Below are 15,417 nucleotides of genomic sequence, written 5' to 3'. Positions count from 1 at the left end.
TTCCTCAGGATCTGTAGAGTTGGAGCTCATCAGGAAGAATTCTTTAAGGTCTGTGTACTGTGAGACTGATGCTGTAACAACGCCTAAAAGCCACAGCAGAGTTTTGTGATGTGTGTTTGCTATCCCATCCTTTTCCTCTTGCAGAACCAGCCCAGCCTGGTCCTGGCCTTCTCTTCTTGCAGGAAGAAAGCTCAGTTTTGCCTGTGTTGGTGTGGCTGAGAAGCTTTGAGGTGGCTCTGGATAAACAGAGCCTTCTGCCCTTTGTCTTGCAGACTGCAGGCATCGGTGAGCAGGCAATGGCACCATGGACTTCAGACTGTATGTGGTGATGAGTTAAGGGTTTCCTTTGGTCTCCCTTACTCTAACTGTACTAATTGGGTGAAAGATTGCAGTGGAAATGTCCTTCGAGCTGAAATGTCTGGGTGTGGTCAGGGTATTTTGGACATATTTTTTCTGATTTCCAGAATTTGTTCCATTCTGGGGGGACATAAAATATTTTAAATAGCTTTTAATTTTTCAATTTGAAAAGACAATTCATTTTTAAATTGATTTGGCTATGAGTGAAACCATCTGTGTTCAATTAATTAAGGAAAAACAATCGCTGGAAGAAAAAATAAAATATTTTGGTTTACCACAGTAGACTTTGGTCTTGCTTTCAAAATTGAAGCATTGAACTGACAATTTAAAAACCAAACAACACTTCTAGAAAAACCAAAACAAACCACCAAAAACCACACCCAAACCCATGAACAAAGACAAAACCCCACAAACCTTGTTTATTTCAGATTGGCCTGCAATAAACTTTTTGAGTCTTATTTTTCTATTCTGCTAATAAATAAAAAGTGATCAGTTTTTCACAAACCTTTCTGCAATTGTGATTTTTATCAGAGAGCTGAGGTACTTGGAACTTATGACTTCTGAGTAAAAAATGGAAGTTTTCTTCAACCTCCAGTTAGGCATTGTAGATGCTGGGTTAAGCCTTGCTCTCATTTACAGCATTTCCTCTGATTTCAGCATTTTACTCCCTAGTGTGCAGGGCTCAGAGCAGTGTGATTGCTCTCAAGGCTCACAGTCAGGGTGCTTGGGAGGAACTGTGATAGGACCCCTTCTGCTTTGAGGTGAATTGCTCAAATCTATAAAAATGATGGGAAAATAAAGATACTGGAAAAGGTTTGTACTCTAAATTCAAGTTTTACATAAAGGAGTAAAAAACTATAAACAATTATAAATAGAGAACCTAAAATAGTGATGTGAGACAACAGCAAAGGAAAAAAAAATTAAAATTCCCTTTCTTAAAAGGTTTTCATGCCCATATGGTGTGGAAACCCTCTGCTTTGTCGTTTTCCTTTTCTGTCCTGCAGTGTTTTGAAACTGGATTACTTCATCAGGCAATACCAAATAATCTGCATCCGTGGACATCCAATGGAAAGTAGTGAAAGGCTTTCAAGACAAAGCCAAATAAAATACAGGAATGTCAGGAACATTCAGTGGGGATGGAAGTCCAGAGCTCTGCATGTTTTGGTTGTTGGGTTTTTTTGAATGAAAACCCCACATGCAACTGGCTTTCAAGCCAACTAAGTATTCATAGCAGGTGCGCAGACACAGACACTGGGTCATTTCCTCAGTAGTGCTATCAAAATGGATGAAAACTCCAGCACAGTGAGATTCTCACCTGCTATAAATTAACTTCAGTAATGCCAATTTCGATTCTGGGGCTGGAATTCATCTGACACAATGCCTTAATTTTCAGTGCAAACTCTGTGATCTGTGCAAGCTGTGCTCGCCTTTATTTGGAGAGTTTCATCCCTGCCTGAAGTGTCTACCTGAGAGAAGCCAGGGGAATTATCTCTACTTCCTTCCACTGAGTACAAAGGGAGAGGGGCTGACAATCTCAGATGTAGCTATTTACTTAGTCCTTGTAAACAGTGAGTGTTAGATGAGGTGCATATGCCCCTGGTTGTGGCTTACCATAAAAATTGAGAAGAAACTCTCATTGGCCTGGGCATTTTTAAGAGCTCCATAAAGACGAGACATCAGAATTATGGTCAGATATTCTGACTTTTTGTCACATGTGACCAGACTCATATTGTGGACTCATAGTCCACAACAGAGGACACCAAAGTCAAATGAATGTAGCTGCTCGACCTGAGGTGCTTTAAGAGGTCTGGATTGGAAAGGAAGACTCCCAGCCTGTCACAACTTGACCTGGGCCCTGCACCAAGGTGAGAAACAAGCCTGAAAATCAGGCATGCCAGAGGTTGTGGAGAGGAATTAGCTGAATGCAGAGTTCTGCAGGTAGGGTGGGCTGATCTATGCCCATTCTGGGGAAAGTCACAAGGGATTCCTGCTCTGGACAGCTCCATAATGCAGAGGCTTAAATGGCTGCCTCTGCCATGGAAGTGTTGACATCAAGTGTTCTTTGCTGGTGGACATGTGGATTTTTAGAAAATACAAGCATCCATCTATAAGTAGGAGTTTTAAGAACCTGCATCTTTAATTTTTGTATTCCAAGTAACAGCTACCTCCTTTGTCAGTTCAGCCCTAAAGGACTTGCAGTTTTCCAGAAATGTGTGGAAACACCTGCAAGGGCAGGAGAATTGGGCTCCAGAGAACATGTACATCCCAGACCATGCATCCATGGTCTCTGACTTTCAAGCCTCGCTGGTGCTGCCTTTGAAGTCAATGAGAATTTTGCTATTGACCTCAGCTGGAATGAGATCAACGGGAACAAGCCCTTAGGTAAATATGCTCAGACACATTAATCAAAAGTGTGTTTGTTTCCTTAATGACTTTTTAGACCTGGCAGAAGGGAGGATTTCAAATTGTTTCAATAGAGTGAGGGCAGCTTTAAGAGTGCAGTTTCAAAAGCCAGACTTTTAAGATATTTTGCAATTGTCTAAGTAGGTGGCATGTATGTCTTGAAGCATTTGGTTTCAACGTAAAGGTCACCCCAGAGTCATGTGTAAATGTCTCCTGCATTTCTCTTTTTTGACTTTCTGGTCTCTGTGGTGCTCCAATTACCTTTCACAGCACTGTTGATGCAGACAAGCTGAACCAGCTTTGTTTTGGCTGGAGATATTAAACAGTCCTATCTAATTTTCTGACAGATTTTCTTCCAACCTAATCTAAATTCTCTTTGTTTTTATATGCTACCAATCTATTCTGTGCATGACAGCATTTAGTTGTGCCAAATGAGTGAACCAGGAGTCAAAAACTTTTTGCTAGCATCTCATTAAGATGAAATTAGACATTTTTACATTTGAAAATTACCCTCTATTTTAATAACAGAAACAGAAATTGAGGAGCTTAAATAATGTGGGAGTTTTTAAGAAGAGGGAATTTCTATGTGACTTTGAAAGAGCATTAATCATAAGCACATATATTGTGATATGGATTTCATAACACAGGCACCCACCAACACACAAATACCTGATTTTTTTAATCCAGAATTTTTTCATCCTTTTTACCTAACTCCTCTCTAGAAAAATGTAATGACCTTGAGAGAGTAAGAAACAAAAATGAAACCATGCTGAAAAACTTTTATCTTTTTATTATTGGTGCCTTTACATTAATACTGCTGTTTTGTGCTGAGAAAACCAACCTGTTACACGTAAGGTAACTGTAATATACAACATAGAAATGCAGTCTAAGTTAATTACAACAAGGAGCTACAAAAAAAATTCGTAGGAAAGAAGTCACCTAACATTGCAACTGTGCTTGCAACAATCACTCCCTTACTGCAGGACTATGCACATTGTGAACCATGGTTATTTACATGTCCCTTACAACCGTTAACAACAGAAGGGCTAAAATCAGTCTAAAAAGTTCCAGAACGTCACTATATACTGTACAATCCTCAAAAATAATTTATTATACTGTTTCTAAAAAAAGGTACTAATTTTGCTTGGATGTCTTTTGTTTTCTGGTGTTCTCTGGAGTGCACAACATGTGCAAAATTTTTGCCTAACAGTCTAAAAACTCAAGAACTGAACCACGAGCCACAATCACAGAGACGAAGTGGTGGAGTCCAGAACTTCCCTCCCGTTGCACACGGTTGGCACGTACATACTGGCAGATGCTGGAAGAGAAAGAGAGGGGAAAATCAGCTGATTTCATCACAGCAAAAAGGGGCAACATGCAGGATTAGAATTTGTGCTGGTCTGGAGCACCTCACCCCATTTAACCAAGGTGCCCAATGAAAATGTGTCAGCAGCAGAGCTGGTGGAGGTGCTGCTTGCATCTCTACATGGCAACTCAGACCTCAGGCTGAAGCATCCTCTGAAGAAATCTGATTTCACTTTGCTGCCCACTGGGAGCACAGAGGGTGATTACACTTCTCCAAGAAGTGTTGGAATAAAATAAATGATTTTTTATTTTTTTCCTCAATGATTCTGTGCCACTGGGTCTCACTTTGTAGCACTTTGCATGGTAGTGTGAATTAATACAGCTATAATGGTATCAAAATACCTCAGTAGAAAAAAATGAAGCTTTGGATTTTTTTGTGTTTTATTGGCAAGAAATGCTAAGGTCTGACCCTTTGAGCTTTTGCATAATTGGAGCGGACATTCATGAAGAAAATAAATGTAGTTTTAAACCCAGGAGATAATCTACCATATTAGAATTCTGTGTCAATCACCTTTTAATTAATAAAAATAAGAATTCTAAGAACATACTGGGTGAAGTGAAGAAATTTTTTAATAACTGAATTTAAAAGCAAGATTATTTGTCACCTAATCCCAGAATAATTTCTGCCTATAATATGCTTCACTTCTAGGAGTTCTGGATCAGGATTCAGCGTGCATCCAGAGGTGAGGACCAGATTCTGATCAACTTGTTTACATTTTATACATCAGTTTTTCATTGCTTTAGTGTTATTAGGAGACAATTAATCTGAGTATAACAGTCTGTTTCCAAATGTATTTGTATTTTGAGCAGAGAATATATTACCCTATTCTGCTTAAGACTGTGGCTTCTAATTTAAAAGTAAATTGTTTTGCCCATCTTTGTTAAAATTATCCATTGGGCATCAGGAATGTGTTTTCAGATACTCTGTGACATCTCTGCTCAGGGCACTATAGAGCTGCTTTTTGAAAGATACATTAGGTTAATGGTAACAGTGACCCAGAGAAATGTGATGCCTTCATCAAAGAAAACACACGGCAAGCAATGACTTAGTAAACTCAATCACCCAGTGTAAAAAGCAATTTATGCAGCTGACAAGGGCATGCTCAATCTTCCACATCTGCTGCTGGCTGCACTCTCAGTTGCACACTGGTTCTGTAAAGATGCCCCAGTATAAATTTTAGAAAAATGTATTCTTTCTTCAAATCAGCTGGTATTTTTCATTCTTTCATTGACTTAATTAATATTTCATGGAAAACAGAATTGCTGTAACAAAAGAAATTTAGAGGCATCTACTAATAACTAATTTAGGGGACTAACCTACTACTCAGAGGGCAGGACATCTTCCTGAAGCAGGAGACCCAAGAACGAGCCCCTTTTCTGGATTAGGTCAATGGAATTTGGTCTCTGACAACAAGGATGTGTGTTGTGAGTCACAGGTGTGAAGGAGCTGTTGTGTGTAAAAGACCACAGGGCATCATGCCTGTGATTTCTAAAAATTAATTTGTATTTTGTATTCTGGTTTTGTATTCTGTTTTTAACTGGGTATAATGTGGCAGCACAATGAGCTAAACTATTTTTAATTGTTATTTTTATTTTCTACTTTTTGTTACAAAACAGAAAAAATCAGTTCTGCTCAGGAAACCTGATTCAAATCCCTGTTCTACTGCAGTTTGGCTACAGGCAAAAGCATTTTGTTTCCATGAACATCAGTCGCTTAACCAGAATTCTTTTAGCTTCAGGCTTGCTTTTTTTGAAGTCCAACACACTGACAAGCATGAATAGCTCAAATACTATGGTAACTGGGTCAGGAGGATATCAAAATTGGACAGAAATATATGGTGGTAGGCGAGAAATGAGTGCCCTTGCCTTTTAAGTTTCCAGGCTTCCTGCACAGCATGGAGCTCTCTTGCAGTGCTGGGATGCAGTTATTAACTCTGCTGGGTGGAGTAAAGTGCTCACACTGAGCATCCAGCTCTCCTGAGACAGAACAAAAGACTTTGCTTTTCATTACAGACCTCAGCAGTGTTAATCACTGTCCCTGCAGGGTTCTGAGCTGCACTCTGCGTCTGATACAGCCACCAAGGGCTTTCCTGGAATACTGCTGCATATGCAAGAGACACTTCACCTTCATTCTGTATCTAGACCAAGGACAAAAGTGTGACATCAGCAGAAGCTGGTTTGGCTCAAGTTCATGCTTTTGATCTCTCTTTTCCTGGCTGTCGCTCATTTTGCTTAGATTATCCAAGGGAAAGAACCAGAGGCACAATGCAGGAGCCCAGCACTGCTGTGGTGACCTTGCAGTTTTGCCTGCACAGCCAAGAGCAGCAGTTCTGGATTTGCTGCCTGTGTGTCACTTGGAGCCATAGAGCCAGAGAATCTCCTGTCTTGGAAGGGACCCACAAAGGGTCATTGAGTCCAATTCCCCTCTGTGCACGGGGCAACCCCAGGAACCACGCCATGTGCCTGAGAGCATTGTCTCCCCTACTCATGCTCACAGCTGGACAACTGTGAGTTAATCTCTGTTATGTCAGGGCTAGTTTGGAGCCAGGCACAGGAAAATAAATTCAGAGGGGATAAAATTGCCAGTCTGGCTATAAACAGAAGGTTCAATTCTCTTTGTGACCCCTGTGCAGGCCACCTGGAGTAGCTCAGCTCTGTGTGCAGCTCTCCATGTGGGTGTAGCTTGGATAAATGACATCTGGGTGTAAAAGCTTAGTCTGAATCATGAAGGTGCTGATCAATTCAAGAAAGTGAGGTCTTCATGAAGCTTTATGGGTGCTGAAGCCCATAAAAGAGGAAAATGGGGGAACATCCCAATGGGGGAGGCACTGCTAGGACAGCAGAATTTATGCAGCATGCTGCCAAATGGGAATTTTCAGAACCAAAACAGTGTGCACAAATATATACATTTCAAAACATGTCATATACCCAAGCACACTCTTACCCTGCCTCTGTTTGGCTTAAATCTATATTCTTTTTTTTAGTCCAGATTTCAGCTATCAAAATGATCAAAGCTTAACACTAACATTTAGACTACCCAAAAGCATCCTGAGTGCACCTTTTCTCAGAGTGACCAGATTTCATGGTTCAGGACGCTGTGCTAAAAACTGTGTGTCACCTGCTGCTCAAGAGCCACTGTGCTTGTGGCATTCATGGTCAATGGAGTGAAGAGGTGGTGGCAGCCCTGAGATGCAATGGAGGTGGCAATCTGTGGAGACAGAAAAAGCACTGACCTCTAGAGCTCTGATAATGTTTAAGAGATGGCTTTTCAAAGTTACCAGAATGCCCTAGAGCTAATTCTGATGAGTTTGATATTAAGAAGTTTCTGAATGATTAAAAATGCCATCAAGACCAAAATAAAAACAAGCTGACCGCCCCAAGGAGTGATGAGAGGGATATTTTAGAAAAAGGTTAGATCCAATTTGGATAGAAACCTTTTTGGAGTTTTATAAAGCGCTAAATAGTTAAGAAAAATGATGGAAATTTATTTTAAATAATTTAAAATTAATGGAAAGGAGTAAGGGAAGATCTTCATCTTGAAAATATTGTCACTGTGAGAGACAGTGTTATTTTCCCAAATAATTGCCCCAGATGGAAACTATGGGGCTGTTTCCTTTGTGTGTGATGGACCTTTTAGCCCTACTTCCATGTCTTCCCATGGTCTAAAAAGCCCAACAAGGTGAGCAGCCCTGATTCAATTAGATGGAAGCCGTAAAAGTAAATAACTGCAGCAACCTTTCCAAACAATGAAGTTGTAAGAGATTGCAAGTCTGGATTTTTATGTTTTTCTTAATGTTCTCAAGCTGTTCACAAGCCTGATAATGCAGGTTTTAATGTGAAGATGTGCACTGAGGATGTCTCTCAGCTGCCTGCATGCTTACACACGTTATTCAGCCATAAAAATAAAAGTATTAAATTAAAAAATGCAATCCTGAATCCAGTAGAAAGTATTTATGAATCAAAATTTTTTCTGACTAAGCTCATTCCATAGCATGAGAGTGTTAAAAAACTTGGAAAGACCACTTACACAAAACTGATAAGGATTGAAAAGAATCTCATGGGGCTTACCATTTCACCAAGGGACCACACTTATAAGAGTTTTTGGGAAATGATTGGTCTTTTGGGACTGTTCAGCACTTCAGGCACATGGTGCCATCTCATTAAATTCTCCAAAACAGCAAGGAGTGTTTGCTCTCTGGTGCCAGGACCGGATGCAGCCCTGGCTGATGACACCGGGGACCTATAGAGCCAGATGGCTGATTTCTTGTTAGGGGACCCTGGGAATTCCTGCAGAGTGTTTTGGGGTGGGAGAGCCAGGAATGGCTGGGATCCCTTCACTTCCTAATCCCGCTAATGTGATACACAGGAGGGTGCCAAATTGCTGCCATGCTCTGTCTGAAATCTGAAGTGCTTGAGACAATTTTGAAATTGCTGCCATGCTCTGTCTGAAATCTGAAGTGCTTGAGACAATTTTGAAATTTAAGTGACACTCAAAAACCTCAGGCTATTGTTATTGTGAATATGCTGGAAAAGCCTTGCTCTGTGACCCCCCTTTCCTCTGTTTATTATTCCCTTCCTCTTTATAGTTGTAGTGTGAGTTTCAATTAGATTTCCAGGGTGGACATGCTGTCCAGAGAGCTCTGTAGATGGGGTGCTGTGTGCTCCCATCTTTGATGAGTTAAGTTAGTTAAGCTAGACAAAGAAAAAATCCCAAACAAATATACAGGTGACCTTTTTTTTTTTTTTGTAATCCATAAAACTCTCTGAGAAACTCACCCAGAAAAGCAGTGACAGCCTCAAAACAAAATCACAGCTTGTGATGAAGAGAGTGAAGATGAAGGGAAGAAGGGAATCAGAGCAAATGAGTTGTCCTTGCAACAGAACACTGATTGCTTCTCCAGGCTGTGGCACTGACAAAGGCCATTGATCACGCTCTGCATACAGATGCAGCTTATGGCATCTCTTGGATGCATTTTCTGCAGACTTGGAGCCTTTCCTTATAATGCAGGTGATGAGCCATTGAGAGCACGCTGTGCTGTGGCCCAGATCCCGTCAGTGTGCTGCTCTGACAGGAATCCTCCGAGGCAATCTGCTCCTGTCACACTGCCAGAGCCACAGTGGGACACGGGGGCTGCTTGGTGTGTGCACTAGGCTGGAGCCAGGGCCTGCAAAAACTTTCTGCTGACTTCAGTGAGCCCCAGAGCAGGCTCTGAGCTGACCCCATGCCAGGAGGATGAGTTTTCCTCTCCAGACACAAAGGAAGTGATGCTTTCACAGGATTACATTGTCGCCACATTTCTCTTCACAGAGAAAAGCAAGGCACAATTCTTCCCAAGAATATCTCTGGGTTTCACAATCTCTGAACCTCAGAGAAAGCAAAAATAATTCTTATCATTTGCTGTGCCTGTGTTTGTGCAAAAGTAGAATGCAATATTGAGATTGTTTGCCCAGAGTGATGGTGTTTTTTTTCCTTGGCCTGTCAGGGCCAAGAGTGTCTGTGTGTGTGTCAGGACTGTTGGGTGACACTCATGAGATGAGGGCAGTGAAGTGCTTGGCAGATTCAGTTTAGATGTAAAGTAATACAGAAATATAATATAGAATAATATAGTATCATACAGTAATTAAAATACAGTATAATAAATAAATTAATTAGCTTTCTGATAAGATGGAGTCCTCCTCATCATTCCCTCCCCTTTGTCAGGGCTTTCCCTGCAAATACTACAATATTACATAGTTGAGCCCGCCTTGTCATTACCCAAACCCAGCACACCCCCACAGAAAGGTGGCAGATTTGTTACTTACACTGGGAGTAAGTGGTCCCGGTGCCACTGACACTGAACCTGTTGAGGTGGAGTCTGTGAGTGACCACGTTCTTTTGGGGCTGGAAGAGGATGATGTGCACTTTGGGTGCAAACAGGCAGCCCAGCACGACAAAGCCACTGAGACTCACAGAGATGCACATGGTGGTGGTTTGCACCTAGGAGAGAGTGGACACAAAGCACTGGGTTTCAGTATGGAGAGCTCTGAAATGCCAAATATTAGAAACATTATTACATAGCAGCATGAACCACTGTCTTGGGAGTTTGTAATTGTGCAGGTTGGTGTGAGCCTCTGTTGCATCCTTATCATCCACAATCCCACTATCATGGGAATGAGATGCTGATGCTGGTAGTGCCCTGTGTCTGCATCTCAATGTCATTAATTGTGTTCTCCTTTGTTTTCGTACAGAAAGGATAGATCTGCTCTCTTTCTCTCCTACCCCTGATCTCTAACTTGATGAGAGAACCCTCTGCAGTGCTTGTCATGCAATATCTGAGCCATGTTGGCAACAGTGGGAACCAGCTCACACAGGGTGTACATTGTGGGGGTTAACATCAGTTGTCTCATGCAAAGCACCCATCTGAAAACCGGTTTGGTCTCTAGCTCCAGTCCTAATCAGAGAATTGAGTAAGCCCTTGCAGAAATATATGTGTGATTTGGAGTAAAGAACATATCTGGTGACTGTTTTCAGACTGGGTCTGAAAGGTGTCCTGATTTTGAGACATCTCTTTTTGGGCTCAGAAATGAATTGTTTGTAAGGCTTCAGGATTTTAGAATAGTTGCCTTGGGGCATTTGTTAGTGTAGCTTTGCTGGCATCTTCTATCTTTTATTCTTTTTATTCAATAGTATAACTAGCTGCCAGTTTACTGCCTCATTTTCAGTTTATATTCTTTTCTTTCAAGCAGATTCCTTAATTAAGATGTTGAATTAAAGTGTTTTAAACTCTGTTGCTTAATTTGAACGATTATACATCTATGGCTCATTTTTCCTTAGTTATACTCCAGCAGTTCTTTGAGATTAGCCTTCTTCCATGGGAATGCTTCTCATATCTCCTTGTCAGAAATAATTGGCGCAAATTGGAAAACAGAGTAGGGAATGGACATTGTTGCTTTATTTATATACTGAGCACAACTGGTGTTTTGTCATCAATGAGGATAATTAATGTGGTCATTTAATAATTACTCTTTGCAGATTGTGGGTGTTGCAAGCACCATGGAATGTGCTCAGCTTTCACAGGGTGAGTGAACATGGAAGATCCAACAGAGCCTGCATGATAAAGGAATGCCTTAGCTTCACATTCTCCTTCACCTCTCTGCCTTTTGTCCACAGAACTGTGCTGTCAGGTCAGGTGGATGTTGAACTGGTGCTGTATGGGTAAGACAAGAAAGGAATTTTCTTATAAAACAAGAGTAAATGAAGCTACCTTTATTTTCCTTTGTTTCAAGTTATGTTTCTTTCACTATCAAAGCCTTCTTCCCCCACGCTGCTTTTCCTAGTGTTTATGCTGCCTGGAGCAGCTCAGCTGTGCTGGCATAATTATACACTCAATCAATTAAATGATCTGGGTTAAAAATAGCTCCATCCCAGAGGGTTCCTTTTAATCCAGGTCACTCTGGTGGTTCAGTGTGTAACCCGGCCTCACAGACTGGGCTGGTGTGCTGGCAGGGTGGAGGGAATCCCACTAGACCATGACTTATGCTAAGGCACATGGAGAACAGGGAGGAACAGTTTTGGGACTGCCATTATGGCTTCACCAAGGGCTACAGATGGCATTTATCTGGGATTCTGTAAAGCCTTTGATAGGTGCCCCCCAGCACCATTCTCTCTAAATTGGACAGGTATGGATTTGATGTTAGGTGAATAAGATATTGGTTGGATGGTCACACCCAGAGGACAATGGCTTGGAGTCCTGATGGGCATCAGTGACAAGTGGTGTCCTTCAGGTGTCCATATTTAGACCAGTGTTATGCAATATCACCATAAATTACATAGATATAGGGACCAAGTGTATCCTTACCAAATTTGCAGATAACTCCTGGCTGAGTGGGGCTGTTTCTAAGGCTGTTTATTGTCATGCTAACAGACTAGGGCTACGTTAGGATGGCACAAATTTTTTCAGAGTCAACATGTGACACCACATGGAAATTAAATTTGGGCTTTTCAAAGGTACCCCAGAAGTGTAGACTTGTCATGAAAGTACCAAAAAGAAGTTAAAAGCATTTTCTGCTCTTTTTGTAGTACTTGAGTTGGTTTGTTTGGAACCTTGTATATAAATTCAGTTCCTACAAGTGGTTTTGAAAACTCCACTCAGGAGATAAAGCTGAAAAATTCTGCTTGAACAATCAAGTCATGCTCCTCTTGGCCATTAATGTCTGTACTGCCCACTCATGTGACTGTCTGGACTGATGTTTCCCTCCTCCTGTGTCTGTCGTTCTGATTGCTTTGGGTGTCCAGAGCTGTTCCCTAGTGCCTTCCTTAAACTTTTCCTTCATTAACTTCAATCCATTACTTGCTATTCTAACTTCTCCTGAGACTGAATAATCCCTTCCTCTCGTTTTGTTGCCTTGAAATTATTTATGGTCTGTGATCACGTCTCCCTGGGTTTACTCTTGTCTAGACTAAATATATTTAGCTCTTTTACTGTCACTCTGCATGTCTCTCTGCGTCATTTGTTACTTATCCTTGTTTTCTAGAGGTTTTCAGTACATTTCAGTACATTTCCAGATGAGTAAAATAGTACTAAATATATTATTCCAGGGTGGCCACATCAAAAATATGTTAAGTGACATTATTAACTCCACAGTTTCATATGCTGTTTCATGTACACACTATTGGCAATAACATCCCCCTAAGGTAATCTACCTTTCTTCTGGGCAGAAAGTTGAACTAATTCTCTGCAAACTGCTGCAAGGGCCAACTCCCACAGTCACTTCTCACATCGTAATAACTGTGAGATTTCCAGTGGAGCAGATCTGAATCTTTTTTCTGAGACAATTTCCTTCTCTTCAAAAATACGATTTTATTGAACTTAAAGCTTTGCAACACTATCTGACAATTTAAACAGTTTAGTGTTTCTAAAGTTTGCTAGTGAAGGCTGACCAATATTTGCTGCTCAGTGAGGTACGTGTTTTATAAAGAGCAGAAAGAATAAAAAGTTCTGTACTTAAATAGAATGTCTGTTGAACTTTTTTTAAACAACCCTGTTTCATAGAAAATTTTGAAATTTGATCTTAATATTTTTATTTGAAGGAAATACCACATTTTAATAGCAGATTGTTTTGCAGAGGAGACTAGTTAATATAGATTTTATTTTAAGCTCAATTTCTGTCAAATAACTCATTATGACTGATTTTAGGTCATTTAGGGCTGTGACTTCAGATAGTGATGAACCCAAATGAATACTTAATCCATATGTTACACCTCTATTGCAATCAGATTAATAGTATTAATCCCTTCCAACTCTGACTTCTATTTTTGAAATTATAGTATGGTGAGCCAAAATCTGGTAACACTGAAAGAGAACTTGTTTGCAAGGGACCCAGGGCCAAAAGAAGTGAGAAAAAGCCTTTAGTGAATGCGGACATGGTCCTTTAAAGTGTTGCATATGATTTATGGAAACAGATGTCCAAAGACTTACTCTGTAGTCACTGGATGTCACATAAAATATGGGGAGAAAGGCCAGCCAAATGATGCACGTTGTGTACATTGTGAAACCGATGAACTTGGCTTCGTTGAAGTTCTCTGGACATTTCCTGGTTTTGAAGGCGTACACAGTGCATAAAACCACGAGGATGACATCGTATGTCAAGGACATCAGCATACTGGAATCTTTGACGTTGCATTTCAGGATGACAGTCTCCCTCTTCTCGGGAAGCGTGTAGCGCCGGGTGCCCGGCGCCTCCAGGATCAGCCACACGGACACCACCACCACCTGCACCAAGATGAGGCTCAGGCAGATGAACACCTGAGAGCTGGGGCTGATGAACTTGGGCCTCTGAGCACCGTTCTTCACGCCATCGAATATCCTGGCGATGCAGTTCGTTTTGGTCAGGAGGGCGGAGTAGCAGACGGCAAAGGAACTTCCCAGCCCCAAACGGCGGAGGGTGCAGATGGCTGGAGAGGGCTTGGCTATGAAGAAGAAGGTCATGCTGTAAGACAGGAAGACCCCAAAGAGCAAAATGTAGCACAGTTCACGGCCAGAGGCTTTGACCAGGGGCGTGTTGTTGTGCTTGATAAACACCCCAATGACCATGAAAGTGCAAATAAAGCCCAGGCATGCGATGGTGACAGGACCTATTGCCCAAGCATCTTCCCACTTGATGTAGTCTTCTGGTAGGTCATAGCAGCCAGTCAGGTCAGCTGTGGGCCATTTTCCAGGTCCGCAGTCTGCACAAGTGAATTCATCAGCCAGGTACTCATAGGTTTCACAGGGAATACAAATCCAGCAGCAGACATCTCCTGGTTGCATGTTCTTCATCTCATTAGGAGCGCAGGGGTCGCTGCACTGGGAGACAGGGACAGAGCTCCTGGACCAGTGGATAGAGTCTACCTCCAGTGACAAAGTTTCTGCCCACTGACCAACCTTCACGTAGGAGTATCTGTCTCCAGTGAACTGGAAATTGAACACGTTGTATCGTCCTATCCCGTCTCCATAGGCATCAAATTTGACCATGCTGTCTGCGTCATTGGGAGGGTTGAATGGAGCTGAGGAAAAACAAAAAAAGAAAGAAATAGAGAAATGTTATTACCAAAGCTACACATGATATTTTTTCCAGCCCTTTGGCAAGCACAGGCACCTGTTTATAGAACACAATTCAGTTTTCAACAGTAAGTCAAGAGGTTTGTGTCTGTCTCAGTTTTGAACTTGGAAGAAGAGCTCAGGTAATGGAACTCCACTTTACATTTAGAAATCTAAGATAACCAATGTCCTTACTTTATTTTGTCTTGGATATGAAGCAGTTTCCTAATTATTTCTCCCAGTATGCATCTCTGCTGCCTCTCACATTTTCTCTCGAAAGAAAGAGGTCTGCTCCTGAGTCTCAGCATTTTTTGGTGAAACTTGGCTGCCATGATATAAAAAAAGTTAAACAGTTGGGTCATTAAATGACAGTTTTGATGCCAACAGTCTGGAATGCAGTTGAATAGAGGAATAATTTTAGGATGATGGAGAAATAACTGTGAAATCCTCACAAATTTCTTTCTATGTCTTTTTCTCTTCTCCCTGTGTGGTAAGAAGTTTTGAATACCTTCTATTTTGCTTCAGTTTTACCAGTTTCTGATATTTCTTGTATGGTCTGAGGTCCCTAGCACATGCTGCTTTGGTCCTGTATCTTGTTTGGAGAGCAGATGATCAAACCTCAAACTGAATCTGGGACTTTCTGTGAATTCAATATTGCAACACTTCTAACTGGTAAGCTCTGCAGAGTTTTGTTTTTCCTCCAGCTGAGACTTACCCAGGGAATGAAGAAATA

At 41.3% G+C, this 15,417-nt stretch overlaps 1 protein-coding gene across 3 annotated transcripts in view; it reads right to left on the bottom strand.

The window, feature by feature from the left end:
* Positions 1-3,530: 3,530 nt before the first annotated feature.
* The window catches only part of GRM3 (glutamate metabotropic receptor 3), a 104,337-nt gene continuing 92,450 nt past the window's right edge, over positions 3,531-15,417 (bottom strand). For all 3 annotated transcript variants that reach the window (XM_064702976.1, XM_064702977.1, XM_064702974.1), the window contains 3 exons: positions 13,584-14,650; positions 9,928-10,102; positions 3,531-4,078 (listed from right to left, as the gene is read on the bottom strand). In XM_064702976.1, the coding sequence (XP_064559046.1) occupies positions 4,005-4,078; positions 9,928-10,102; positions 13,584-14,650 (1,316 nt within the window). In that variant the 3' untranslated portion in view covers positions 3,531-4,004. The remainder of the gene's footprint in view (positions 4,079-9,927; positions 10,103-13,583; positions 14,651-15,417) is intronic.

This window comes from Zonotrichia leucophrys, chromosome 1A, assembly GCF_028769735.1.
Source record: "Zonotrichia leucophrys gambelii isolate GWCS_2022_RI chromosome 1A, RI_Zleu_2.0, whole genome shotgun sequence".
Classification (NCBI taxonomy): domain Eukaryota; kingdom Metazoa; phylum Chordata; class Aves; order Passeriformes; family Passerellidae; genus Zonotrichia; species Zonotrichia leucophrys.
The sequence above is the reverse complement of the archived record's forward strand: the minus strand, read 5'-3'. Positions and strand labels throughout refer to the sequence as shown.